At 30.4% G+C, this 25,785-nt stretch overlaps 8 protein-coding genes across 12 annotated transcripts; 3 read left to right on the top strand and 5 right to left on the bottom strand.

The window, feature by feature from the left end:
- Positions 1 to 1,794: 1,794 nt before the first annotated feature.
- Positions 1,795 to 2,673, top strand: VNE69_06187 (uncharacterized protein; the record flags this gene model as incomplete). Of its 2 annotated transcripts, none has more annotated exons than XM_065473947.1 (1): positions 1,795 to 2,673. In XM_065473947.1, the coding sequence occupies one exon, from the start codon at positions 1,795 to 1,797 to the stop codon at positions 2,671 to 2,673; it is 879 nt and encodes a 292-aa protein (XP_065330018.1). The 2 variants fall into 2 exon arrangements, with proteins under 2 accessions (XP_065330018.1, XP_065330019.1); XM_065473946.1 differs by having other exon boundaries at positions 1,912 to 2,673.
- A 468-nt stretch (positions 2,674 to 3,141) lies between these two features.
- Positions 3,142 to 6,592, bottom strand: VNE69_06186 (uncharacterized protein; the record flags this gene model as incomplete). Of its 2 annotated transcripts, XM_065473945.1 has the most annotated exons (8): positions 3,142 to 3,655; positions 3,908 to 4,199; positions 4,574 to 5,088; positions 5,151 to 5,536; positions 5,583 to 5,798; positions 6,006 to 6,107; positions 6,147 to 6,281; positions 6,332 to 6,592. In XM_065473945.1, 8 exons carry the CDS (start codon positions 6,590 to 6,592, stop codon positions 3,142 to 3,144), a joined length of 2,421 nt encoding a protein of 806 aa, XP_065330016.1. The 2 variants fall into 2 exon arrangements, with proteins under 2 accessions (XP_065330016.1, XP_065330017.1); XM_065473944.1 differs by lacking the exons at positions 3,142 to 3,655; positions 3,908 to 4,199; positions 4,574 to 5,088; ... (1 more) ...; positions 5,583 to 5,798; positions 6,006 to 6,107 and having other exon boundaries at positions 6,120 to 6,281.
- A 984-nt stretch (positions 6,593 to 7,576) lies between these two features.
- VNE69_06185 (uncharacterized protein) lies at positions 7,577 to 8,476 on the top strand (the record flags this gene model as incomplete). The annotated part of the gene is made up of 1 exon (XM_065473943.1): positions 7,577 to 8,476. The coding sequence occupies one exon, from the start codon at positions 7,577 to 7,579 to the stop codon at positions 8,474 to 8,476; it is 900 nt and encodes a 299-aa protein (XP_065330015.1).
- A 4,242-nt stretch (positions 8,477 to 12,718) lies between these two features.
- VNE69_06184 (ribosomal RNA small subunit methyltransferase (EMG1)) lies at positions 12,719 to 13,210 on the bottom strand (the record flags this gene model as incomplete). Its single annotated transcript, XM_065473942.1, has 1 exon — positions 12,719 to 13,210. The coding sequence occupies one exon, from the start codon at positions 13,208 to 13,210 to the stop codon at positions 12,719 to 12,721; it is 492 nt and encodes a 163-aa protein (XP_065330014.1).
- Positions 13,211 to 13,540: 330 nt separating this feature from the next.
- VNE69_06183 (putative SP-containing membrane protein) lies at positions 13,541 to 14,080 on the bottom strand (the record flags this gene model as incomplete). Its single annotated transcript, XM_065473941.1, has 1 exon — positions 13,541 to 14,080. The coding sequence occupies one exon, from the start codon at positions 14,078 to 14,080 to the stop codon at positions 13,541 to 13,543; it is 540 nt and encodes a 179-aa protein (XP_065330013.1).
- A 2,892-nt stretch (positions 14,081 to 16,972) lies between these two features.
- Positions 16,973 to 17,473, top strand: VNE69_06182 (putative SP-containing membrane protein; the record flags this gene model as incomplete). The annotated part of the gene is made up of 1 exon (XM_065473940.1): positions 16,973 to 17,473. One exon carries the CDS (start codon positions 16,973 to 16,975, stop codon positions 17,471 to 17,473), a length of 501 nt encoding a protein of 166 aa, XP_065330012.1.
- Positions 17,474 to 17,572: 99 nt separating this feature from the next.
- VNE69_06181 (uncharacterized protein) lies at positions 17,573 to 17,800 on the bottom strand (the record flags this gene model as incomplete). The annotated part of the gene is made up of 1 exon (XM_065473939.1): positions 17,573 to 17,800. The coding sequence occupies one exon, from the start codon at positions 17,798 to 17,800 to the stop codon at positions 17,573 to 17,575; it is 228 nt and encodes a 75-aa protein (XP_065330011.1).
- A 35-nt stretch (positions 17,801 to 17,835) lies between these two features.
- Positions 17,836 to 24,768, bottom strand: VNE69_06180 (uncharacterized protein; the record flags this gene model as incomplete). 3 transcript variants are annotated; one of them, XM_065473938.1, is made up of 2 exons in its annotated part: positions 17,836 to 21,074; positions 21,972 to 24,768. In XM_065473938.1, the coding sequence occupies 2 exons, from the start codon at positions 24,766 to 24,768 to the stop codon at positions 17,836 to 17,838; spliced, it is 6,036 nt and encodes a 2,011-aa protein (XP_065330008.1). The 3 variants fall into 3 exon arrangements, with proteins under 3 accessions (XP_065330008.1, XP_065330009.1, XP_065330010.1); XM_065473937.1 differs by lacking the exon at positions 21,972 to 24,768 and having other exon boundaries at positions 17,836 to 21,021; XM_065473936.1 differs by lacking the exon at positions 21,972 to 24,768 and having other exon boundaries at positions 17,836 to 20,871.
- Positions 24,769 to 25,785: the final 1,017 nt, after the last annotated feature.

The following is a 25,785-nucleotide window of genomic DNA, read 5'->3' as shown; positions in this document are numbered from 1 at the left end:
ATGACTGGCGTGTGTCTTACTTGACCTGTGTATAGTAGAAATGCGGCTATTCTCCTTGGAGGATACAATTGTATCAACATTATATTGTGATCATTATCAATGGTAGCATATGACGCCGCATTAAACAAATCATTGGGATGGAACACAGGAGTAATCCCGTCATAAAATTGTAAACTTTAACGATCCCGGGCCACAATACCAACAAATTGAGGGGTTTGGTTTTTTCCAATAAAATATGCAGTATAGACATGGAATAACCCAGGACAACACAATGTGTACCTTTACTGCTCCTCTGGTTTTATCAAATAACTTAAAACGACCTATAAATCTTCATATTTATTATCTAATATAAATTGCCAAGTCTTTTTTTACATTTTTTTTATTTTTCGCATATTATTAAATTTTTAAATCGGTTTATTTCTCTAAAGCGGGTTCATTTTCTAAACGGTCATGTACCCCAAACCAGAGAAACTTGTTTAAAGATATTGTTTTATTGCTTGCTTGAATTTACTCGACACCGAATATTATGCTTTTTAGTTACTAAACTCTTTTTGAAAAAAAATTAAATTGCATATTTTTTTAAAAGTCAACACATAGAGTACACAAATACAATATGTTATGGCAATCTCAATACCGATAGAAAGTTTTACATTCATATAAACTCTAAGTCAATTCATACAAATTCCGTGAATCTAATGCACTTACGATACGACTTTATAGAAATAATATCTCCAGCAATAATATGTTAATTAAGCTGTTTTGATCTTTTTATCGACGAATTCTATTTCGAAAATAATATTTGGAGCATTAAAATAATTCGGAACACCACTAAGTAATGTTATCTTTCGATAATCAATTTACCAACTTATATGGGACTGAACAAAATAAAAAGTTTGCAAACCACCAAGTAATTGCAAAATTAAATATGTTTGAATTTTATGAAATCCTAGCTAAAGCTTTCTTGCTATGAAAACGGGATATATAGATTATGTTTTATGCTATGTACATCCTTAATTTTTTATAAATTTCATTTAGGAAGAAAGAATTTATTAAGTTATTGTTTTGATTTTAAATACAATTTATAAATAACGAATAAAAAATGAAATGAAATTAAAAACACTTGCAAATTTGATAAGGTAACTTTGAAAACTAAATAAGCTCAATTTTTAAGACTTAGAGAATAAATTTTCGATGTCTAAACGTTTTTACAATTTTTTTTTGAAAGGGTTATTTATTTTAAAACTATTCTGACGATATTCTATGTCCTGTATTATTTGGACTTTGACATGTAAAAATAGCTTTTTAAATAACTGTTAAGATAAATATTTTTAATGATGATTTCATCATTTCTCTTATATTACATGCCCTCCAAAGACAAACTTCTTATTATATTCTATTTTTAATCTAAGAATTGACAGTCAATTTTATCAAAAAATAATACTTTGCATTAATAAACCTATTGCTAAAGTATTCTTTTGTTTGTTTTTTTATTGACGCATGGCTGTCATTGTAAACATTTGACGGATGATATTTATGACATACGTTATTGTGATGTGGTCCTTACCATCACATTTTAAAACTTGTTTTTAAAAAATAATATTTTTAATTAAAATGTATTAACATAAGGCATACGCACTTAAAATTATTAAATTTTAGTTTGAAATTTATAATTGATATTGTTTTTACATAAAAAGCACTAAACGTAATGTTTACTGATTTCAAACACACAATAAAGAGGGCAAATTCAAATACAATTCTTTTATATATATGAATATTTTTAACAATAACCCATAGATGCTACAATATATGTTTTTTGTTATTAGCACTGATGTCGATACGAAGTATCATCAAATCGAGTTATTCCCCAAATATATCTACAAATCAGATAACAAAAGAAAACGAAAACTTGACATGGACTGCGAAGTTTTGTATGAGCGTATAAATTATTCTGAAGAAATTAATAATTATAAGCATCCCTCTATTTATGATTATAAAAATGATTTGCATTTACGATATATCAACAAAAAAGAAAAGGTAATAATTTTGGATGTAAACTACTTACAAAACATTTTAGATTATAAATTATTGAAAAAAAAATTAGATGAACACATTAGTATGTGGAAGTTAGAAGATTCTAGACCGAAAAGACGAAAATATTCTTATAAAAATATGGAAGAAAATGAACAAATTGTTTTTAGAAAAACAAAACTTTCAATACGACGCAAGTTCGAAAAGGTATACACTGTTTATCAGGAAAATATAAATACAATCAAGATGGCTGCAAAAATTATTGCTCAAGATGAATATACAAATGATATTGAAGATCAATTGAATTTTTTTGAATCATTTTTTGAGTTTTTTAAATTTTATATCACTGGTTCATATTTTAATTATAAATCGGATGGTTATACAATGATAAATTATTATGGCGCTTTGCCACTTAGAATGAACATTCTTATGAATGAATTCCAGATAGTAGATAGATTTAAGACATTTAAAAATTTTTATGAATATGCATATCCTATCAATACTAATGAAACAGATAAAAACAAAATTCAACATTCGTTTGATGAAATCGATAAAAATATCCAATTTTTTAATGAAGATCTTATAAATCTATGCGAGGAATGTTTGTTTATTATTAATGTTTTGGAAAATCTTATTTATATGTAATAAGTCATATAATATATTTTATAAAATATAAATTTTTTTGAAGTATTGTATATATTTAAGCAAGTTAAACCCTGTTTTTTGTATCAAACGCATTAAAAATTATATTTATATCATATTTTTCATTCTTCCTTAGATTTTGAAAAATACTTTTACTCGCCCAGTAGTTAGCTCTTAGGGTTTCGTCGTACATCCTTTCATTAGGGTTAACCCGCCCTTCACGATATATTATGCCTCTGTCTACTTGATACAGTAAAATTTATCAAGGGTATTAACAGGACTTTGTCTGTATATATGTTTCCGTTGGGGGTTATCAAAATTATACAATTTATTATATATATAATAGACAATCAAATTAATGTATTTTTTTATTATCAGTAAAATTTAGTAAAGATAACGTTTTAATAAAATAACCCCCCATTATTAATAAAATATATATAATTTATTTGGGTATAATATTCGGCTTATTAATTACTTTTCACAAGATACGCTTACAGTCTCATCTGGCAGTTCCAGGACTTCCTTCTGAGATTCACTCATTGGGCTCTCGAAGGCCCCTTCCAATTCTGTATCAAGCCCATGTCTGGCTGACATAGTTAGGCTTTCTAAAGTCATTTTAAGGACTCTTGACTGTATATATGCTTCCGTTCTGGGTTCTAATCTGAGCACTTTGATATGCGTACGGTGAAAATTAGTTACTATTCCATCCCACGTCATCACATAAGGAATAATTTTCGGCTTGTATTTGTAGAGAGAAGCCACATGATTTGCGAGCAAGTCGTATTTATGTTTCTTTTCTGTTTCTACTGCATGGATGTTGTTAAAACTTGTGATTCCAACTTCTACAACGATCACTTCTTTCCTCAACTTGTCTACAATTAGTATATCAGGCTTGTTATACTTTATTTTAATACTTGAATGTATCCAACTGTCGACTCGTATCTCAACATACTCATTAGCTACACATTCCTGGACTGAATGATTTCTATTTCTTTTGGCATGGGATAGACCATACGTCTTACACAACTGCAGGTGGATGCATCGCAGTGCCTCATTGTGCCGTCTCATGTAATCATGTGAAAGCATACGATCACATTGGGTGGCCATATGATCTACTGTCTTTGCATATTCATGGCAGTGTGGGAATTTTATCTGTTTCTCTAAGAAAATATTTCAGTCCTGTAATGCACATAAATTGCCTTCCTCTCTCGGGCTTATATTTCCTTTTGTGAGCCACGTGGCAGCCTGTTTTATATCAATAAGTGGATCATCTCTTGGTCTAAATAGCTTTGAATGGTTTGTTTTTATTTTTATATCGCTATAAAGAGATTCAGTTTGAGCCTCTATTAATATTTTAGCTGTTACGTTTTCCTTAAGTTTATATTTCTCTTTTATATATTCTTCTATGGTGGATAGATATGTGTAGCCAGTTTTCTCGGAGTGGAAAATCGCCTTGCGTCTTAGAACAGATTCTTTCGTGCTTTCAAATTCTTTGGCTAGTTGTAAAAGCATTCTTTCACTTTTATGTTCTACGCATTAATGCTCTCTTCCAAGTTCGGCTCTGGAGAGATATAATCTTTCTTTAGTTGCAGGTTGTTGATGGACGTGATATTTAATCAATAATTTTCTGATGTTGTCGTCTATGATCTTGTATTCTTCTGGTTCGGCATCTATTTTTCCTATATAGTAATTTTTTAGGCTTATTCCATGTTCATTGATTGCTTTAAACAAATGTTTCGCATTCAGCTTAGTCTTACATAACTTTTAGATTCTTAATAAGATGGCCTTCCATATTTTTTCCTTTATTTCCTTCATTATCTTACCTTCGTGGCTTTCTGTAATGCCTAGATATTTATACCCCCATGCCCCTCTAGCAACTTGCCTTCATCTTTACACTATATACTATTTGTAGCCGATTTTTCCGCGTTGATTTCTAGACCTTCAGTATTAAAGAATTTTCTTGTCTCATCTATCATCTCTTTCATTACTTCCTCATTTTCTGCAAGTAATTTTAAATCGTCAATAAACAACAAATGGTTAGTTACAAATGCTTGTTCTCCCAACGGGATGCTTAACTTGGGGTATATACTATTCAATTTCCGACTTAGCGGGTCTATACACAGCACAAACAATAGCGGGGACAAACTATCTCCTTGTAATATTCCTCTTCTGACCTTCTTTCCCATGATCTTCTCATTTCCTTCAAATATTTCTAGATTCCACTTGCTGGCTAGTATTTCTATTGTCTTACATATCCACTCTAGTAGTCCCAGAGCTTTAATGCATTTTATTAAATAGTCATGTCTTACTGAGTCGTACGCCTTCTTAACATCTATCCAGGCCGTTTTGATTTTATAATTATATTCTCTATTCAGCATGTTATTTGTCATTGCCTGTTCTTTAGCTCCCTGCACTTTCCTCTTTGTTCTCATCTGGTTATCTGCTAAAAGAGAGTTTGATTCCACATGTTCCTGGAGTACGTATGTAATATATTTTGTTGTAATTTGTACAAGTTAGACATACATGTAATGGGTCTAAAGTCTTTTCCTTCCACTGGTTGCCCTTTAGGTATCAGATAAGTAATTCCTCTGTAAAACCATTCTTCTTCCGTATAACTCTCCAGGCATATTTTCTTAATTACTTTGTAAAGAGATCCATGTAGGCTAGACATTTTCTTCATAAAGAAATTATAGACTCTATCTAGACCTGCTGCTTTCCAGTTGGGCAGCCATCCTATTATATTTTTAAACTCTTCTTCTGTCGGGAAAGCATTGATGTTGGGCTGTTCTATTTTGTATTTCCATAGGTATTCTTCTTCATTTTGAAGTTTCTTGTTCTGCATTTTCCCACATTTTCGACCAGAAATCTTCAATCTCTTTTTTCCCAACTTTATGATCATTCTTCTCCTCTACATTTAGGTCTCGGTAGTATCTTCCACGGTAAAGTTCAAATTTTGTATTTCCATTTCTATATGCTTTTCTCTTCTCGTGAACTTCTATCTTCTTCTTGTATACCAAGATCCTCTCCTTAAGATATAATTCCATTTTAATAACATCATTTGCTTTTGAAAGTATTAAGTTTCTTTCCCTCATGCATTTTCTTAGGGCTTTTTTCTCTTCCTCAGTTATCTTATCTTTCTCTAACTTAAATTGTATCAAAAAGCGCTTTTTTTTGTTCCATTGCGTTTATTTTATCTTCAATACTTTCTTTTTAAACACTTTTCTTAATTTCTTTACATGTTATCTCTTGATACACCCATTGTGCAGTTTGGATAATTTTGACAATATCATTCATATTATTGACTTTATTCTTTAGTAAACAAAATTTCCAAACACTAAATTTAAAGATTCTATAATTTCATAATAAGCTTTTTTAGAAGATATCTTTCTTGTTCCTTGTACAGAGCAAACGTCTGTATCTTTAATTTTAGTCAACATCTCTTTAAATCTTTAATCTATTTCATTTTGTCGCTCTACATCTTTTAGGGAGCATACTCTTGCAATCTCGTCCAAAGTCTTTCTTCTTTTAGTTGTATTCTCCTCTTTAAACTCTCTTACTCTTGTAAGCGTCCCTGCTTCATTTTCAAGTGCTTTTGCGCCATTTTCTTTATTCTAACAATAGATATTTTTTCCTTAAATTTTGCACAATAGAACTCTAGTACTTTGTTCCATCCTCCCTTTGGCATCTGATTCCATCTACTTAAAATGGCTTGGAAAGACTTCCTAGGCCAATCATACTTGGCGCCCTCAACTTTTCTGAGAACGGCCATTAGAGAATCCAACTTGTTAGACCTCTTGGGTCTTCCTGGTTCTGTACATAATGATACTGAGTTTATATCGTGTGTTTTTTGGTTGTTCGGTGCTGCTAGTGTTGTTTTAGCTATTTTTAGTTCAGCTCCTTCTTCTTCATTTTTACCCTTCATTTAATAAAATATATACTTTGATTTTTAAACTTGTAATAGGTTATCAATAGTACAAAAGCAACTTTACTAAAATTTCTGTTTTATGCTCACAATTGATTGGATTAACATTTTATGTGATTTTTTCATTTTACTAAAGATTATGTACATAAGAGAAGTTTTAAGAGTGGTGCTAAAACTAACAAAAAAAATTTACTGAGTTAATGCTCGAGTGTAAAAACTTACAAAAAATAAATTATTTTTTTAGTTGCTTAAAAGTCACTCCAATCCTACTGATCATCCGCATATTACGTTTATGCTTTGTTACTACTTATTAAGAACCTTATCAATAAGAAAAAATTTTAGGACAGCATAAGTTATCATTTCGGACTTTTATATTTATATATACAACAATAAAAATATGCTAAATTAACATCTCATACGATGGCGATAGTAATTGGCGTTTTAATTTTTGAAATGCCTTTAACATATGATAACATTTTCAAGTTATATAGATACTTTAAAATCTTCCGCGCAATGCAAATTTATATACGCATAGCTAATGTTAATTATTAGACTCGCGTTACTTATGTATCATTAATATCACTAATACTTCAATTAAAAGTGCAAAAAAGTCTAAACAGGGAACTTAGAAAGCGTAGATAACAATCTCTTGTTATACGTAAGACAAAGTATGTGGCGTTATAACAATGTTTAAGACAATGAGTGGCATTTCTTAAGCATATAAAAGAGCCTATAATAATTCTAAGCATGTAAAGATATGTGCGATCAATTTAATTTAAAAAAAGTTTTATAAATTGAACTTATGTACTGAAGAAGGGACGATATTATAAAAAAAAAGAGCTCTTAAAATGACGTTTATTTTGTGAATTTTCAATAGATTATGTGAATGTTTTGTTAATGTAAAACTGAATCAAAACAAAGATTATAAATCTAAAAATAAATATATACTTACATCACTTATTTTTTATTGGGATAAACCCACAAATGTTACAATATATTTTTTTAGTGATATGCTCTGTGATCACATCAAATACGGATGTGTTAAACTTCTTTCCAAAAACTATCTATGTTCCAAATAATACGAGAAAAAGACGATTAGATGCTCATGCTGAAGATTTTTATACACGTTTAGATCATATTGAAAAGGAAGATGATCATTGTTCTGCATCTTCTTCTTCAAGTATTGAAAAAAAATTGTACATACATTATATTAATAATCAACAAAAAGTAATGGTTTTGGATTTAAACAGTTTACAGAATGTTTTGGATTATAAATTTCTCAAGGAAAAGTTAATTAATCAAATTTTTGTTTGGAATAAAGATGATAATAGCAAAGAATTGGAAGAGTTTATAATTTCAGATATTGATAAAAATATAATAAACGACATGAAAGGAGCTAAATATAACATACAACGTAAGTTTGAAGAATTACAAAACTCTTTAAATAAGCATCTTAATGTGATAAGGACAGTAATGGAAAACATTGCTCCCGATGAATACATAAATGATATGAAAAAACAATTGATATTCTTTGAAATGATTTTCTTTTATTTGAAGAAGTGTTCCTCTGCTAAACAATATTTTTACAAGAAAGATAGTTTCAAAATTTTATATCATTATAATACTTTACCATATAGGTTAAACATTATTAAAGATGAATACCAGGTATTAGACAGATTTGAAGCGTTTAAAATGTTTTTTGAACATCAGTATTTTATCAGTTTCGAGAGCAACGAAAAAAAATTGCTAGAAAACGCTTTTTGTGATATTTATATAAACCTAAAGCAATTATTTGATAATATAAAATTTCTGCAAGGATATTGCTCGATAATTATCAATAGATTGCAAAACTTAATTTTTAAAGAAATGTTTATTCGTTACTGAGGATTTTTTGACAAATGTACAAAAATTTAAATTGAAATTAATTTAAAGAACTAATTCTCTCATTTAATTGTGTTACTCTCCTAATTGCATGTCTTTGATGTATCGATATTTTACGGCTACTAGTTATTATGTAAACATTTTTATTGAACAGAAATATTTTGGAAATATAAAGTATTGAATTTTTGATATAAAAATTATATCATCAAAAATTTTAATTTAGATGCCCAAAATAAAAGTTTTATTGATAGTTTTTTGTTTTCATGCTCAATTTACGTTGGTTAAATCTTTTGTTTTTGGCAAAATTTGTTGTATATCAAAAATTCACATATTACATTCCAAAATTTGAATGTAATGACGTCGTGTATCAAAAATACAACGCTTACAATGATATCAAACGAAAACGCTGCCAACAAGATACAGAAAAGATTGCAACGCCTGGTTTAAATTATTAGTCTATATGTTTTCTATCCTCTGAGTGAAAACAACACTTTGTACAAAAAGCAAAAATTAAAATCGAGATTCATTTATATGTACTAGCTTATCATAAATATAATTTATTAGTGTAAATTTTTCCAATGTATTGCGAATTTATTTACCACTACGTGGATCATCGGGTAATTTTAATTAAAAGAAGAAAATTATTTGCATTCTAAACTTTATTGAAAAACATACTTACTATAATATATAAATTATATTTACAACGATAAACTAACTGAAATTGACATAACCTTTGCCTTTCTAATCTCAACATATCGCATATCATCGCCGGAATATCATATAGGTCTGCTAATAAAAAATTTATATAATTTTTGAAGATATTTTACATACTTAGCGACAATGTTAAATTGTATCAGACCAAGCTCTACCAGGGCTTGTAGTCGAGTCATAAAGCTTGTTATATAACGTGGCAAACATTTTCTATTTACGCGCCATAAAAAAAGCTTTCCGACATGTTACTATTCTTTGTTCTTCATTCGAAGTAGATTTTTGGTAAAAATCAATGTAAAGAATTTAAAAATTTCTTTAAACTATGACAATTTGTTGTGTCAACTAAAAATTGCCATCTCATCTTACAAATTAAAAATTTTAAAAAGTTAATTGACTTCTACAATAACTGTATGAATTTAGTGTAAATGGTTTTTTAAGGCTGTCTTTGTCGACTATAAAAACTCATTTAAAAATCAGCGCAGTAGCTATACGAATCTAATAACCTTGAGTATCAAGCGACGCTGTCTTTCGTCGACATTCAGCGTTTAATAAATTATCTACACCCAAGATCACTAATTTTCAATACTACAGAAGGACGATCAATCTCCAAAAAATTAACATAATGTTAGATATAATGTGTAACATCGATGTACAACAGCGTGACTTTTGCTTATAAGTCGATTAGGTCAACTCCAAGACTAGTTGAAATTGAGACACACTTAAGGATTCATCTAATGCCTCAATAAAAAGCTATTATTATTACATTAAACCAATTATTAAGGTCTGAAAGGATTCGGATTGCCCTTTTTGAACAATAGATTTGTCATGATATTAAACTAGAACGTTGTGAAACTTTTCCTGGCAAAATAGGCTCTAATAATATGCTTCACAATAAAAATTCGAATATTGATTCATATTTTAAGTTTTTACATATTCTAAGGCAGTTAACTTGCTAGATATGGATTTGATTTTAAGCTCAATAATAGATAAAATTTACTAAAATGGCTAAATAAAGAATAAATGAATATTTTATTCTTTTTATGATATTATTATTTCTAACTTCTACCGCTGCAAAAAAATTTTATTCTAATATAATTAGGGTTTTATTACCTATATATCTTACAATATTATCTGGTACATGACCGTTTGGAACCCGCTTTGGGAAAATGAAGACGCTTTGAAAAATTCAAAAAAGGGAAAAATAAAAAAAGTTATAAAAAAAAGGACTTGATGATTTATTTTAAATAATGACAGAAGACAATTTGTCCGGTGGTTTTTGGGAATTTGAAAAGCCTAGTGAAACTGTAAAAGGTACTCATAGTGTTCTTCTTTGTTTATGTTAAGATCAAATATCTCTTATAGAAATGAGCCAAACCAACTAAATTATATGGTATTGTGACTCAGAATCGCTAGAGGTTACAGCACTTATGGAGTGATTCTTAGTACTGTGCTCCATTCCTTTGCTTAGCTAATTTGGCATCATATGCTACCCATTGATTAGAGATCAAAATAGAAACAGGTTATACATTTTCTTGTATTACCTTAAGGAAAAAGCAGTATTTCTACTAGTTACAGAAACGAGCAAGGCGCACGCCGAATCAGCATCAAATGTTTCCAAAATAAACTTTATTTAAATTCCACGTATAAAAACATTACATCACTAAAAACCTCATCTGCCTCAACAAACATTGTTTTGCCAATTATGTCATTTTTTATAGGGGGTCTTTTAAAATTTCAAAGCGAGTTCATTTTCCCAAAGCGGGTTCATTTTCCCAAAGCGGGTTCATTTTCCCAGAGCGGGTTCCAAACGGTCATGTACCTATTATCTTAGTGCTTGTAGTTTAAGAAAATGCGTTGGTTTAATACATTTTATATTCAATCATAATCCTTATGACTAGGCTTGTTTGTATTTATATAATGCATAACCATCTCAAAATATATAATTAGGAATTTAATCGATAAGTTGATTTTTAAAACTTGTATATAGTTTAGTCACAAAAGAGTATACTCAGTAGGAATGTTTTTAAGATCATAAATAATATATGTTCAGTTCCAATTCGATGTATATTAGACATGCAGGTCACAAGGGCTATTAGTTGGTGTGTGTAGATGTAATTGCCAGCACAAGCTGATAAGCTAAACAAATCAATAAGACCTCTTGGATTCCATTGGTAGATTTCTGCCGCATATTGGCCGAAATTCGTGAAAGACAACTGGTCTGTGCAGCTTATTAAATTAAGTTAATATGTGCACTTTGCTGTAGACATTATATATTTAATAGAGCCTAACTATATTTAAACATGCTCGTTATTTATATCTCTGTATAACTTATTTGGCGCGATATATAAGGTTCTTATGATATTTTAATGGGCCAGATTTTATTTAATATTGATTGCATACAAAGCAAATTTAATTTTTTTTTCTTGCAAGTAAGAGGTAGGGAGAAACCTTACATAGGGACCAGAGGGATTTGGGTGTGATCCTCGTCTAACTGGTACTGTGAGATTCTTACTCACTAAAACTCCCCCCATACACTTGCCGGTGCAGCAAGCTCCGCCGTATCCATTGGACTTTGGCTCCGGGAGAACACTTTCCATTTATACCTCAAATCGCGTCCAGAGTGACCCCACAGCGGATAACTTAACGGGTATGGTTATCTATAACACGAGGAGATACATCATCGTACTGACTCAAAGGTCTCTACAATCATCCGTATTGCACACACGGCTCCTTACACGACCACATCCCCAGCCCGGCGTTTTTTTATTGGGCTGCGGTGACCACCATTTTCCTACTAGTTTCGGCCACCGTGTTACAGAATCATGTAGGATAAAGCCCACGAGACCTTCTATTGCCCTACTTCGTCTAGTCTCTTAGTTAGCTCCAGGATCCCACTCTAGAGTGCACCAGCCATGGGTTCCAACTAGGCCGTATCCATTAGATACTTTTATGTATCATTAAGTCACCACAAGGGTGATACTGTTTTTTGGCTTTGAGGTGTGTTTCTACACTAGTGCTAATTCCCCTGTGGCTGGACACACAACAAGTTTCATTAAATCAACTATATGATTATCGCGGACATTTTCATCATCTAAGTTGTTCCAACTGCATCATAGAAAATATAAACAATTTTGGTGCCCTTGGAAATCGAATTTAGCCATTGCTCAATGGAAGCATTGCATTCTCCCTTGTGCTAAGGGCACCTTAAAGCAAATTTAATGTATCGAGATTAGCCTTTAATGATCTCATTGTATGACGACGTAGGTAAGTTCCATAAAGGAAGTTTTCTTGCTTATTGCTCTAAAAAATATATCTATAAAGAGAGCATGTAAATAAAAAATCCACATAGACTGAGAGAATATGCATTCTTACACAACAAGATATATACCTAATAAAAACCATTACTACACTGTGACATATATTTAAAATCATATTTTATACAAAATTCAAATTATTTTTGTACAAATATTAACCATGTCAAACACGTTCATATACTTGTTATAAATCAATCTGGAAACCCCTGTAATTTATTTTTTATAAGTCACTAAATATATTTGTAATCTGGTTACTTATTCCTATACTATCCATTTTATAGTCACTAACTCTCACTGTCTCCATATCTTCTTCACCATCATTTTCATTTATAAATATAGCATATGTTTTTCCTTCATCTTTACTAACCATCTTCCCCGCAACATCTAGTCTCATTTTGTAAGTGTTAGGCGGCAAATATTCCCCTATCCTGTTTTTTATAACTGACATCAACACTGTTCCCTTGTCGTCTTTAATTTTCATTTTTTCCAGTAAATAAGTCATCATACTAGTGAAGTCGTTTAAAGAAAGTGGGATCTCTAGTTGATGGTGTATTTGGATTAAAACATTTTTTTGAGTTTTAATGAAGATTTTTAGTTTGTTGGTTATGTTTAGAGTACTCTGTTGTAATACTAAAAGAGAGATGTGAAGTTTGGATAAATCAGATATGTTTGTATTAGAGAAAATGATGTTTAGTGGTTTGTAATTATCCATGGGTGAAAAAAATAATTAAAAAATTAACGGTTTGTTTTTAATGGATATACTTGAAGTCAAACAACATTAAAATGTAATAAGTTAGTTTATATTTAAAAAATATTAATATAAATACTGTAATACAATATAGGTTTATTATAATTTTGTATACTTATAATAAAGTACTATTAATAAATATATAAAAATCTAAGTTGACTCACAAATTTATAAATTTTTTTTTGTTTTAAAGGCTATCTTGAGTAGTAAACAAAAATTTAAAATCTTGTCTTGATAAAATACCACAATATTTCATACCATATTTTCTATATACAAAAAATTTTTATTTTTTTTTTATGACATGAAATATGCTCCCAAAAACACTAAACACATCACTGCCACAGCTATCCCTCCATAAGTCCAATACACACTATCCTCATCATCTTCATCTACTTTATCCATAACCCATTCTTTTTGTTTATAAGAATATGAGAAAGTTCTACTCCACACAGTAAAAACTTTACCATTTTTTTTTGTACAATCAATTTTCATACCATAAAGTTTTCCTTTAACTTTTGGTACAACAGATAAATCAACGAATAATTCATCAAATACTTGTATTTCATCTTCAGAGTCAGAGTCTAAATTTTTTTTATTTTTTTCTTCTTTTTTATTTTTAAATTCTTTATATTCATCTTCGTTTTGTATAAATCTAGTATTGTTTTTCATATCTTTTATCATTACTTGTTGATTTTTAAAAGACTCAAATAAAAATGATTTTTTTATATTAGTGAATTTTTGGGTAGTTTTTATTTCTAGAAATTGTTTTTTCTTTTCTCTGATAAAACCAGTTACTGTTCCTTTGATTATAGAGATTATTAGTAATATAAGCATTTAGGGGAGTTTATTGTGATTTTGTTTGTTTGGTATTGTTTGTAGTAAACAAAATCGTAAATCTCCCATATAAATCTAATTTAGAATTTAATATAGTTCTAGGCTATGTTTTTAATATATTTTAGACTATGTTTTTAATATAGTTCTAGACTATGTTTTTAATATATTAAATTAGGTTATATTAGAAATAAAGTTTACTTTAAATTTACCTCTCCAATATGTAAATATGAATCTTATATAATATTATATTATATATAATAAGGTTATATTGGAAATAAAGTTTTCTATTTTCAAATATATCTAATATATATTTTTCTTATTTATACATTATTTATGTTACCAGAAGGAGAGCTGGTTATTGAAGAAGGCTTTTTATTAGAAGAAGAACTATATTTATTTGGCATATTTAGTCTATTTAAGATTTCTTAAATAGTTTTAGTTTCGGATCTGAAACCTAGATGGTTTCAGATCATTATCAACTGTTTCATCTTTAAGTTTTAGTCTGATTATTGGCGTGTGCAACACAGCCGGTAACACTCTCCCCTCCTTAGAACAAGGCTTCACTTCCTGGGAAGATGCAACGTTCACCAATTTATCGTAGAACTTTTCATTCACAAGACTTAGGGTTTCAAAGGTTCTTCTAGATGTTCTTTTTATATTAATGAATGATCCTATGTTCTTTTTATTGAAAGGTCTCTTCATGTTCCTATATTCAGTTGCGACTAAGATTTCCATTTTATGCATATTAGCAAGAGGACAACTTGGTTTTATGTGTTCGTTTTTCATAGAATCTTTACTGAGCATGTTCCTGCTCTGATTATCCAATCTTTCATTTCTATATAATGTATAGTAAGACATTATGAACTTATTACGCGGCTTCTTAAATATATTAAATATTATTCTTTTGAGTTTTATTCTAATGTTATTCAACTCACAGTGCAGAACCATAAATAGTAACTTCCAGGTCAGTATTGGCCTCATACCTTCATCTATTTTAGATATTATTTCGATAAGCACGATCTGCACGATCGCTACTTCCTCGCTCACCACGCTTTTATTCACACATAAAAATGTTTGTTTCTTCACTTCGTGCTCGTAAATTTCTTTTCCAGAAGAGTTAGATAGTATCGTTTTCCCGGGTCGAGTTGATGGTTCAATTTCGCTACACTTAAGTATGTAGAACATTCTTTAATCACGGGGGATTGACCTACTTCTTTAGTCCGTGTTTCCTTTACTTTTGTGAGTTCATTGTATAGGCGCACACCATCGTCTCTTTCCTTTTCGATCGAACTATGTGCGTCCTTGGTGCTCGTATATTCGTCACTCTCCACGCTTTTATTTGCTCGTTCAATGTTTAGATTTTTTCTATCATTCTCGAGAAAGTTATTTTGCTGGCCATCGAATTGCTTGTTAATCGAAGTACTCGTCTCGGAAAACCTCAAACTTCCATACAGAAGCGACGTCTGAGCTGTTTCTGCACTTGCCCACTTTTTAATCCGCCCATCTTCTTGTATAGACATTGTTATATCTATACTCTGTGGAATAGTTTGATTAAAATGTACTTCTTTTACCTTTCTTAGTTTCTTTCTGCCAACAAAATTGCTTTCGATAAATGGGTTGGACTCCCCCGAGTCCAAACGCGTTCTTACTACGTCGCGGTCGATGGACCCTGAGATCGTAGTATCGTTCGTGTCTTTTGACACTGGATCTGCCTCGATTAAAAACACCTTTTTCCCTTCGTGTTTCTCGCAGTCTTTAAATAAGTGTTCGCCCCCACACTTATAACATACTAACTTTCTTGGACTCTCTCTTGTCCTTGTAGTATATGGCCTTGAAGTCCTTGCTTCCCTTGGCCTATTCTGTTCAGGTCTCTGCCTTGAACTCTCAATAAATTTATGATTTCTCTCATAAATCTTTAGTACAACGTCCCATGACGTTGCCTCTTCCACCTTTTCTTTAAGTGACGGTGGGAAATATCTAGCCAACTCCTCCGTAATTTCAGACACGCTAACTCCTGCTTTCTTGTTAAGCTTCATTAGTTCGTATATAAAGTTTTCAATTTTCATATTTACAGGTCCAGAGTATAGTCTCTTATAAAGCATTTTAATGGGATTAATTCCCTCCCGGAATTCTTCTTTCCCATATTTTGTTAGAAATTTCTGTTTGAATTCCATATATCCTTCCACCTCGTCTTCAATTACAGCCTCATACCATAGGAGAGCTGATTCCCCTAAGTATCTCTTAATGTAGTTGAGCAGTTTTATATCATTCCATTCTCCCTCGAGGTATTTAAATTGATTAATCCAGACCCATGCGTTCTCGCCTTGGGTACCGTTGAATTTCACCATTGTGTTAGTAGATATCCCTAATTTTTCTAGTAGGTGGCCCAATTCGTTGGATTTCGAATAGTTGTCGCCAGTGTTACCAGAAGGAGAGCTGGTTATTGAAGAAGGCTTTTTATTAGAAGAAGAACTATATTTATTTGGCATATTTAGTCTATTTAAGATTTCTTAAATAGTTTTAGTTTCGGATCTGAAACCTAGATGGTTTCAGATCATTATCAACTGTTTCATCTTTAAGTTTTAGTCTGATTATTGGCGTGTGCAACACAGCCGGTAACAATTTAATATAGTTTTTTATCTGGTTATATTAGAAATAAAGTTTACTATATTTTTAATAATATTATAAATATATATTTTCAAATATATCTAAAATATATCTAATACATATATTTTTCTTTTTATACATTTTTCTTTTTAGAGGTTATTATATTTTGTTTACATGCCTGATATTAAACAAACAAATTCTTACTCCCTTTTGAGTACTATATCTTTTTTTTTTTTGTTTTTTTTGATATATCTTTCTATATTTTTTTTCTCCTTCTTATCCCCAATGATACTGTTCTTTTTCTCTGTTTCTTATTCTTATCCTTTAGAGTTAGTTGATATTAGTTATATTGATAATATTCCTTATGTAAATTTATTAATTAATTATCCCGGGAAATATGAATTAGCCTTATGTTACAATAAAGATTTAGATAATCAAGAAGGATGGAGAGACATGTACTTGTATGAAGACAGTGTGTCTGCTGTGTCAGTAGAGTTGCCTAAGACTGGGAGTTTTAAGTTGTTTTACACTTTCCGCCTGCGGACTAAAGAGTTTTACTCGTTTTGTCAGCCCTTTGAGTACACGAAGGGAGGGTATAAAGTTGTAGAGAAGGACTATAAGAAGAAGATGTCTGGGAAGAAGAAAGAAGAACATAAGAAAGAAGAGAAGAAGAAAGAAGAAGGGAGGAAAGAAGAAGGAATATTTGATAATGTGGGGATCTTATTACTAGTATTTATGGTGATCAGTATAGTACTAATATTTTTTAGTGGGGGGAGTCAAATATAACAAATAAACAATTATAAAAGATTTATTGAGAAATAGATTTATTATATAATTTAAATTATATTAGAACAAATGAAATTTAAATTACTATACAAATGTAGTTTAAATATATTTCCCTAGATAATATTCTTTTAAGTCTACTTTCTCACATTTACTCCCTAGTAAATCTCTGTTACTTATCTCATACACTTTATTCCTTTCTTCTACAGAGAGAGACTGTTTCACATTCTTGTCTTTTAGATCTTTCTTGATCTTTTTATCCTTATTTGTGGTTATTTTGGGGCTTATCTTGAGATAAGAGCAGTCAAATTCACTGGAATTATGCAGCATAAAAAAGGGGTAAGAAAATAAAGCATAAATTTATTTTATATTTTCCTCATGTCCTCCAGATCGAAATCTGTGTCATCTTCTTTTAAGATGCTTATAAAAGTCTTCTTTTTACTATCTTCTTCATATTCATTAAGTTCAGTCATATTGTCAAATGCCGTCTTCCATCCACTTGCCTCAGTGTCTTCTTCTACATGACTTTTCATCATATTTTCTTCTACATGACTTTTCATCATATTTTCTTCTACATGACTTTTTATTATATTTTCTTCTATGGGACTTTTCATCATATTTTCTTCTATGGGACTTTTCAATTCACTGTCTTCTTGGAATTTAGTGGAGTGCTCAAGGCTGATTCCTTGAGGAGAAGGCTCATTTAATACGCGGGCGATGTCATTGTATCCTCCCTCAGAGGACTCTTCAAATATGAGATCAGAATATTTTAGGGTGTCTTCTTTACTCTTTTCTTCTTGACTCTTTTCTGTTACATGTAGATTCTTGTAATCTTCTTTACTCTTATCTTCTTGTGTCTTTTCTTCTTCTTTGTTTATGTTTTCAGGGAGAAGATCGAGATCTTTCTGGATTAGATTTTTATAGAAACTTTCTTCAGATTTATTATCTCCTGAGACTAATGTTGATTTATTATCTCCTGAGACTAATGAAGATTTAGTATCTCCTGAGTTATTTTCACTGAGAATTTCTGAATATAAAACTTCTTTGATTTTACTAACATTAAACTTCTTAGACTCGTCTTTAGACTCCGAATTTGACTGGTCATTCATTGAGCCCTTAAATTCGTCAAATATTTCTGATCTCTGTTCAGAAATATTTGACGAACTATTTAAAAAATCTGCCTGGGATTTATTGTCAGGGAGATTTAGACTTGCTTCGCTTTTATGGGTTTCCATGTTTTTTAGACTCGCTTCGGTTTTATGGGTTTCCATGTTTTTTAGACTTGCTTCTCTTTTGGAGGTTTCACTGTCCATGTTTTTTAGACTCGCTTCTCTTTTATGGGTTTCCATGTTTTTTAGACTTGCTTCTCTTTTGGAGGTTTCACTGTCCATGTTTTTTAGACTCGCTTCTCTTTTATGGGTTTCCATGTTTTTTAGACTCGCTTCTCTTTTATGGTTTTCCATGTTTTTTAGACTTGCTTCTCTTTTATGGTTTTCCATGTTTTTTAGACTTGCCTCGCTTTTGAAAGTTTTACTTGATTTTGATTCTAAGTTTATTTCTGCTTCTTGCTCGGATGTTTCACTCTTTTGATATGTGCTTGATTCTTCACTGGACGAATTTGAAATTAGTTCGTCTTTTATTTCCTTGTGACTTATTTCACTCTTAGAAAATACATCTACTTTAATTTCGCGCTTAGATTCGTTTTTTATTTCGGTCTTAAATTCTTCTGACATTTTACTCTCATTTGAAATTTGAGAAATGTTTTCTTCTTTATTTTCACTCTTTGACTTTTCAGTACCATTTAATTCTGGTTTGCTCTCTTGTTTTTCGCTTTCAATTAGTTCTGATTGGAGATGATCTTGGATTTCACTCTTTGGATTTTTACTAATCTCTGTCTTTTCAGAATGTTGTTCTTCTGTGCTTTCACTTGATTTTTTCCTTTGTTCTTCGCCCTTGGACCTTTCAGATTCTTGTTTATCTTCGAGATCTTTGGATTTTTGACTTATTGAACCAATCTCTGTTTTTCTATGAATTTCAGAATGTTGTTCTTCTGTGCTTTCACTTTTTAACTCTTCTGATTTCGTTTTAAATTCTTCGCTCTTTAAATTTGGTGAATTTTCTTTGATTTTGCTACCTTCAGATTTTAAGCTTTTTTCAGAATGTTGTTCTTCTTTTATTTCTTCCTTTGATTCTGTCACTGGCTCTTTGCTCTCTGATTCAGATTCTTTCGTCTTTGACATTCTGCTCGTCAAAAATGATGATTTTTCTTTTATTTCAAGGCCGTCAGATTTTTGGCTTATTTCGCTTTTTAATGTGTTCTTTTCAGAATGTTGTTCGTCTTTTATTTCTTCCTCTGGCTTATCGCCTTTTGTCTTGAGTTCTTCGCTTTTTGATTTTTCTTCAATTTTACTAGTTTCAGATTTTTGGCTTATTTCGCTACTTAAATTTTCATTTATTTTTGAGTCGATTTCTTGCTTTGACTCTTCGGGGATTATTTTTAGGCTCTTTAAAGTTGACGAATTTCCTTGTATTTTGGAAGCTTCAGATTTTTGGCTTATTCTACTAGTCTCAATCTTTTCATGAATTTCAGGTTCTTCTTTCGATATTTCACTTAACATGTCTGTTATTTGTTTCTCATAATTTTCTTTTGTGCTCATTTCTTCTTTTGATTGTTCTTTTATTTCTGATGCAAGATCGTTTTCTTTAGATTTTAGACTTGTTTCGGTCTCTGACTTTTCGATAATTTCCGACTTTTGTTCGTCTGAAATTTCAGGCTTAGATTTTTCGCTCGTGAGAGTTGTCGACTGGCCTTTGTTTTCGTTGTCGTCGTGAAATTGAGTTGTCATACTTTTTGATTTCTCTTCTGTTGTTTCAATTTTTTCTTCATTTATATCTTCTTTTGACCTTTCTTTTAATTCATACTTAGATTTTTCAGGCTTAGATTTTTCGCTCTCTGAAGTTGTCGAAATTTCTTTGTTTTCGTTTTCTTCATGTTTTTGACTTACGTCGCCCTTTGATTTTTCATTCAATTTTGATTCTACATCTTTGTTCAATTTTGGTTTTCGCTCTTCGGTAATTTTGCTTTCTGATTTTTCGCTTAGTAAGGTTGTTAATTCGCTTTTATGAATTTCTGTCCCAGGTTTTTCATTTAAATCTTCATTTGACTTTGACTCTTCTTTTATTTTGCTCTTTGATTTCATTTCACTATCACTGTAAAAATCAATAATATCACTCATTAAAGTGCTCATATTCATTCCACTAGATTTAACATTTTTCATTTCTTCTTTTAATTTGTCTTTATCTTCGGGATTTGACTTTTCATTAATCTCATAGTTAGTTTTTTCACTGGATTCCTCATTTTTAATTATCTCAGGATTTTCGCCCTTTTCAGTTTTTGACATTTTGCTCTTTTCAGCTTCTAAAATTTCGCTCTTTTCAGTTTTTGGCATTTCGCTCTTTTCAGGTTTTAAAATTTCGCTCTTTTCAGCTTCTAAAATTTTTGTTTTTGTCATTTCGCTCTTTTCAGCTTCTAAAATTTTTGTTTTTGTCATTTCGCTCTTTTCAGCTTCTGAAATTTCGCTCTTTAAAGTTGTCGAGGTTTCGGCTAATTTTCACTTTATCCCCCCCCCTTACCAATATAAATACAGAATTTTTTATTTTTAGCCCTGTTTTTCAAAAGTCGAAGCGTCCAGAGCGGAAAGGAACAGAGAAAAATTTACATAAGTAAAAAAATGGTCTTATAAATATCTAATTTGAACATAATTTATAAAAAATATATTATTTAAACCAATTTAATAATGTTTTCTAATAAACTATGAGTTAAATAGAAGTCTAAATTTGTAAAAATATGTTTTAACCTATTGCTTTCTTTTGTCATTACATTTAATTTTTGCCAAAGATAAACATGTTTATACACAGTTTATGTTGTTTAAAACAGATTCTAGGTTAGGTTATTCTTAGTTTGGTAGTATATTTATTAGTCTTGTTTTTTAGGTTTTTATTGGTTTTTCTAGACAAACAAAGTAAAAATAATGTTATATTTATGCTCTTTTAAGAATTATTGAATCGCATAGAATGTCAATTTAATAAGATATGTTATATTTTAGCTCCAAAAGTAAAACATTACATGTTTGGGAAATTCTTTAATTCTTGAAAAATATTCATTTATAACAGCAAATGAACCTTATAAATATTATTTATATAGAGATTTCGTTGTTATACATTGCAATGTACAATAAAGATAAATCTTGATCAATAATTGGAAGAAGGAAACTTTTAAAAAATTGAAAAAAAAAAAACGAAAAAACAATTGTTTTATTTTTGGTAAATATGCTATTTTATTACAACTTTATTTTTTTGACTTTTGCTCCTTCACATTTTTTCCGCTTCGAATTTCGAAAAAAGGGGATATTTTTTAAAAATTCTCAATTTATATTGGTAAGGGGGGGGATAAAGTGAAAATGCTCCGAGGTTTCTTTAATCTCGCCCTTTGTTTTTTCACTGGACAATTCTTCGCCTATTTCTGACTTTGATTTTCCAATATTTTCTTCATTGGGGTGGTCAATTAGTTCTTCACTTATTTTGCTCTTTGATTGTTCATCATTCTCAGGTTCTGTCTTTTGTTTTTCTTTTATTGACTTATTTGGCATTTCCTTGCTTTTTAGTTCTGTCTTTGACTTTTCATTTGTTTGGCTTTCTGATTTTTCATACGCTTGAACTGTAGCAGATTTGTTACTAATTTCTGTCTTTGACTTTTCACTTATGTTGTTTTTAATCTTGCTCTCTAGACCTTCAGACTTTAAGTTTTTCTCATCTTTTTTATCCTTGTCTATTTCTGCCTTTGTTACTATCGTGATTTCATTATCTACATGTTCTTTCAGTCCGCTAGATCTTTCCTTTGTCTCTAGGGATTCTTCATTGCGCATTTCCAAGGACGCTTCTTTGAATTCGCCCTTTGATTCTTCCTTAATTTCTGTCTTTGTTTGTTCTTTGAATTTGCTTTTTGTTTCTTCTTTAGCTTCTGTAATTGGTTCACCTTCAATTTTGGTCTCTAGAGAATCTTCAATTTCGCTCTTTGGCTTTTCCTTTATCTCAGTCTTTTCTTTTTTGAGAATTTCCGCAGAAACATCTTCAACTTCGCTATTTATTCCTTCTTTATTTTCGTTCTTTGGTTCTTCCTTAATTTTACTATCTACATGTTTTTTACTTATTTCCCTTTTCTCAGTTTTTTCGTCTTTGTCCTTTTCCGTAGAAACATCTTTTATCTCACTCTTTGACTCTTCTTTTATTTCAGTTTTATCTTTTTCTGCCAAGGGCGTTTCTTTCAGTTCGCTCTTTGATTTTTCGCTTATTTCTGCGTTAGACGTTTCTTCCTTGATTTCTGCCTTTGGTTCTTCCTTGTTTTCAATATCTACATTTTCTTGACTTATTTCGCTTGTCTTTTGTTCATCTTCAGTTTCGCTCTTAGTTTCTTCTTTATTTTCTGTCTTTGACTCTTCCTTAATTTCGCTCTTTTTTTCTTTGGCTTCTGCCTTTGGTTCTTCCTTGTTTTCATTATCTACATGTTCTTTCAGTTCGCTCTTTGACTCTTCCTTAATTTCGCTCTTAAATTCTTCTTTATTTTCTGTCTTTAATTCTTTCTTGATTTCTGTCTTTAGTTCTTCCTTGTTTTCACTATCTACATTTTCTTGACTTATTTCGCTTGTCTTTTGTTCATCTTCAGTTTCGCTCTTAATTCCTTCTTTATTTTCTGTCTTTGACTCTCCCTTAAATGCGCTATTTATTTCTTCTTTGGCTTCTGCCCTTGGTTCGTCTTTAATTTTACTATCTACATTTTCTTTCAGTTCGTTCTTTGACTCTTCCTTAATTTCGCTATTTATTTCTTCTTTGGCTTCTGTCTCTAATTCTTCTTTAATTTTACTATCTACATGTTTTTGACTTACTTCGCTAGATATTTCTTTGTTTGATTTTTCGCTTGTTTCTGTCTTGGGCGTTTCTTTCTTGATTTCTGCTCTTGGTTCGTTCTTAATTTCACTATCTACATGTTTTTGACTTATTTCGCTCTTTGATTTTTCTTTTGCTTCTGTCTTTGGTTCCTCGCTAATTTTAGTCTTCGATGGCTCCTTAATTTCGCTCTTAGTTTCTTCTTTGGCTTCTGTCTTTATCTCTTCCTTGTTTTCACTATCTACATGTTCTTTCAGTTCTCTCTTTGGTTTTTCGCTTATTTCGCTCTTAGTTTCTTCTTTATTTTCTGTCTTTGGTTCATCTTTTAATTCGCTCTTAGTTTCTTCTTTATTTTCTGTCTTTATCTCTTCCTTAATTTCACTATCTACATGTTCTTTGAGTTGGCTCTTTGGTTTTTCACTTGTTTCGCTTTTAGTTTCTTCTTTGTCTTCTGTCTCTAATTCTTTCTTAATATTAGTATCTACATGTTTTTGACTTACTTCGCTAGATATTTCTTTGTTTGATTTTTCGCTCTTGTTTTCCTTGATATCTTGGCCTTTCTCCTCACTCCTGTTTATATCTCGTATTGTAAATTCTTCATTAATATCTCCTTGATCAAATATTTGACTTATATCTTCTTTCTTACTTATATCTTCTTTAGTATTTGTATCTGGTTCTTTAGATCTCTCGTCGTCACTTATATCTTCCCCATGTTGCTCTTTAAATTCCTCTATCTTCTTTCTTATCTTTTCTTCATCATATTCTGTCTTTATTTCTCTCTTATCATTTGGTATCCCGTACAATATTCCCATGCCTATTTTACACCCAAAGAGACTCAGTCCACTTTTCACTATAAAGTTTACTCTCCTTATAAAATTCATCTTCTCATTGAATACTAAGAGTGTCATTCCTGTCTTCTTCTTCTTTTCTATATATTTCAGTAACATGTTCTCATTCTCTATAGGCTCCCCTTCTACACCCAAGATATAGTCATAAATCAACAGGCCACACTGTTGAGCAGGAGACCCGTCAATAATCTTCAAGATTTTTATTGTAAATAAATTGACTATATCTTCACTGTAATTTACACTCATACCAAGTCTGGAGTCAGACTCTTTCTTGGGTACTATAATATTAATATTAGTATTAATTCTTAGATCTCTAATAAGAAGATCTAAATCTCCTTCTTCCCACTGTCTTACTATTTCTAGTCCGTCAGTGGCTTCACTGACGGGCTTGTTATTAATTTGTAAGATGGTGTGCATGTAAGGCAAAATATTAAATCTATGAGATACACTGTTCTCTGTGACTTTTAATATTTGGAGAGTAGGAATCTTAGAAGAAGTATTACCCATTATAAAAGGGGATATAAAAGGAATATATATATAGTATAACTTATGTTTAGTGTAAACAAACCCAAAAGAAAAAAAAATCTAAGAGATAAAAAAATTGTCCCTTGTAAATGGGAATGTTATAGAGCAAACGAAGCCGCTATTTTAAAATAAATTATTCATCTAAGTAACCCGTAAGACTTAGGAATTACGGGATTAAAAGCAGTCTTCTTAGAAGAAATGAAGTCTCTTACTGTTGTGTTATTTTTAAAAGATAAAAAAAACATGTGCGACTTATATAACTATTTATAGTATTGTAATATATTCGCCCTATGATCTTTTAAAAGACTATGACAGCGAATATTAAATTTAAAAACTTGTAAAGTATCTGAAAAAATATTTTGCTATTACTTTAAAGTTACCTGTCAAGTAACTAATACTTTAGATCAAACTGTCATTTTAATATAATCTGTAATTTAATATTATAAGACTGTCTATAATAGTCAACCAATTAAGAAAAAAACGAAATATATTTGATCAGATAAAAATTGCGATATTATAAAAAACTAATTATACCTTTTTGAAGAATTTTATTTAGTAACAGTTGTACTTTTTATTTTAATAGTAGAAACAAATTTGGATGCAAACAATCACATCATGATTCTCTAAATTATGAATTGTAAAAAAAATTAAATTAATTCAATTACAACTGTCAGTAATGCTTATAATTAATACAAGATTTTTTTCCATTTATAAAAATAAAACCTAAAATTTTTAGAAAAAAATAATATCATTTTACATGTGTTGGGATAAAAACATCGGTTTAATTATTATAAAATATTTAAAGAAACAGCATGTCAAATATGTCAAAACAATGACACCATATATTTGACATGTGTAGCTATTCCTACAACATGTATCAAAAATACCCCCAATGCGGTTATTTAAGACCCATTAAATTTTATACACCATGTGTTAAAGATAAATTTATTTAATATTTATTGCCTACACTTACACATCTGTGAATTTTATACTTGTCTT

The sequence above is a fragment of the Vairimorpha necatrix genome, chromosome 6, assembly GCF_036630325.1.
Source record: "Vairimorpha necatrix chromosome 6, complete sequence".
Taxonomy (NCBI): domain Eukaryota; kingdom Fungi; phylum Microsporidia; family Nosematidae; genus Vairimorpha; species Vairimorpha necatrix.
Note: the sequence above shows the minus strand (reverse complement) of the source record. Positions and strands in the feature narration are given on the sequence as shown.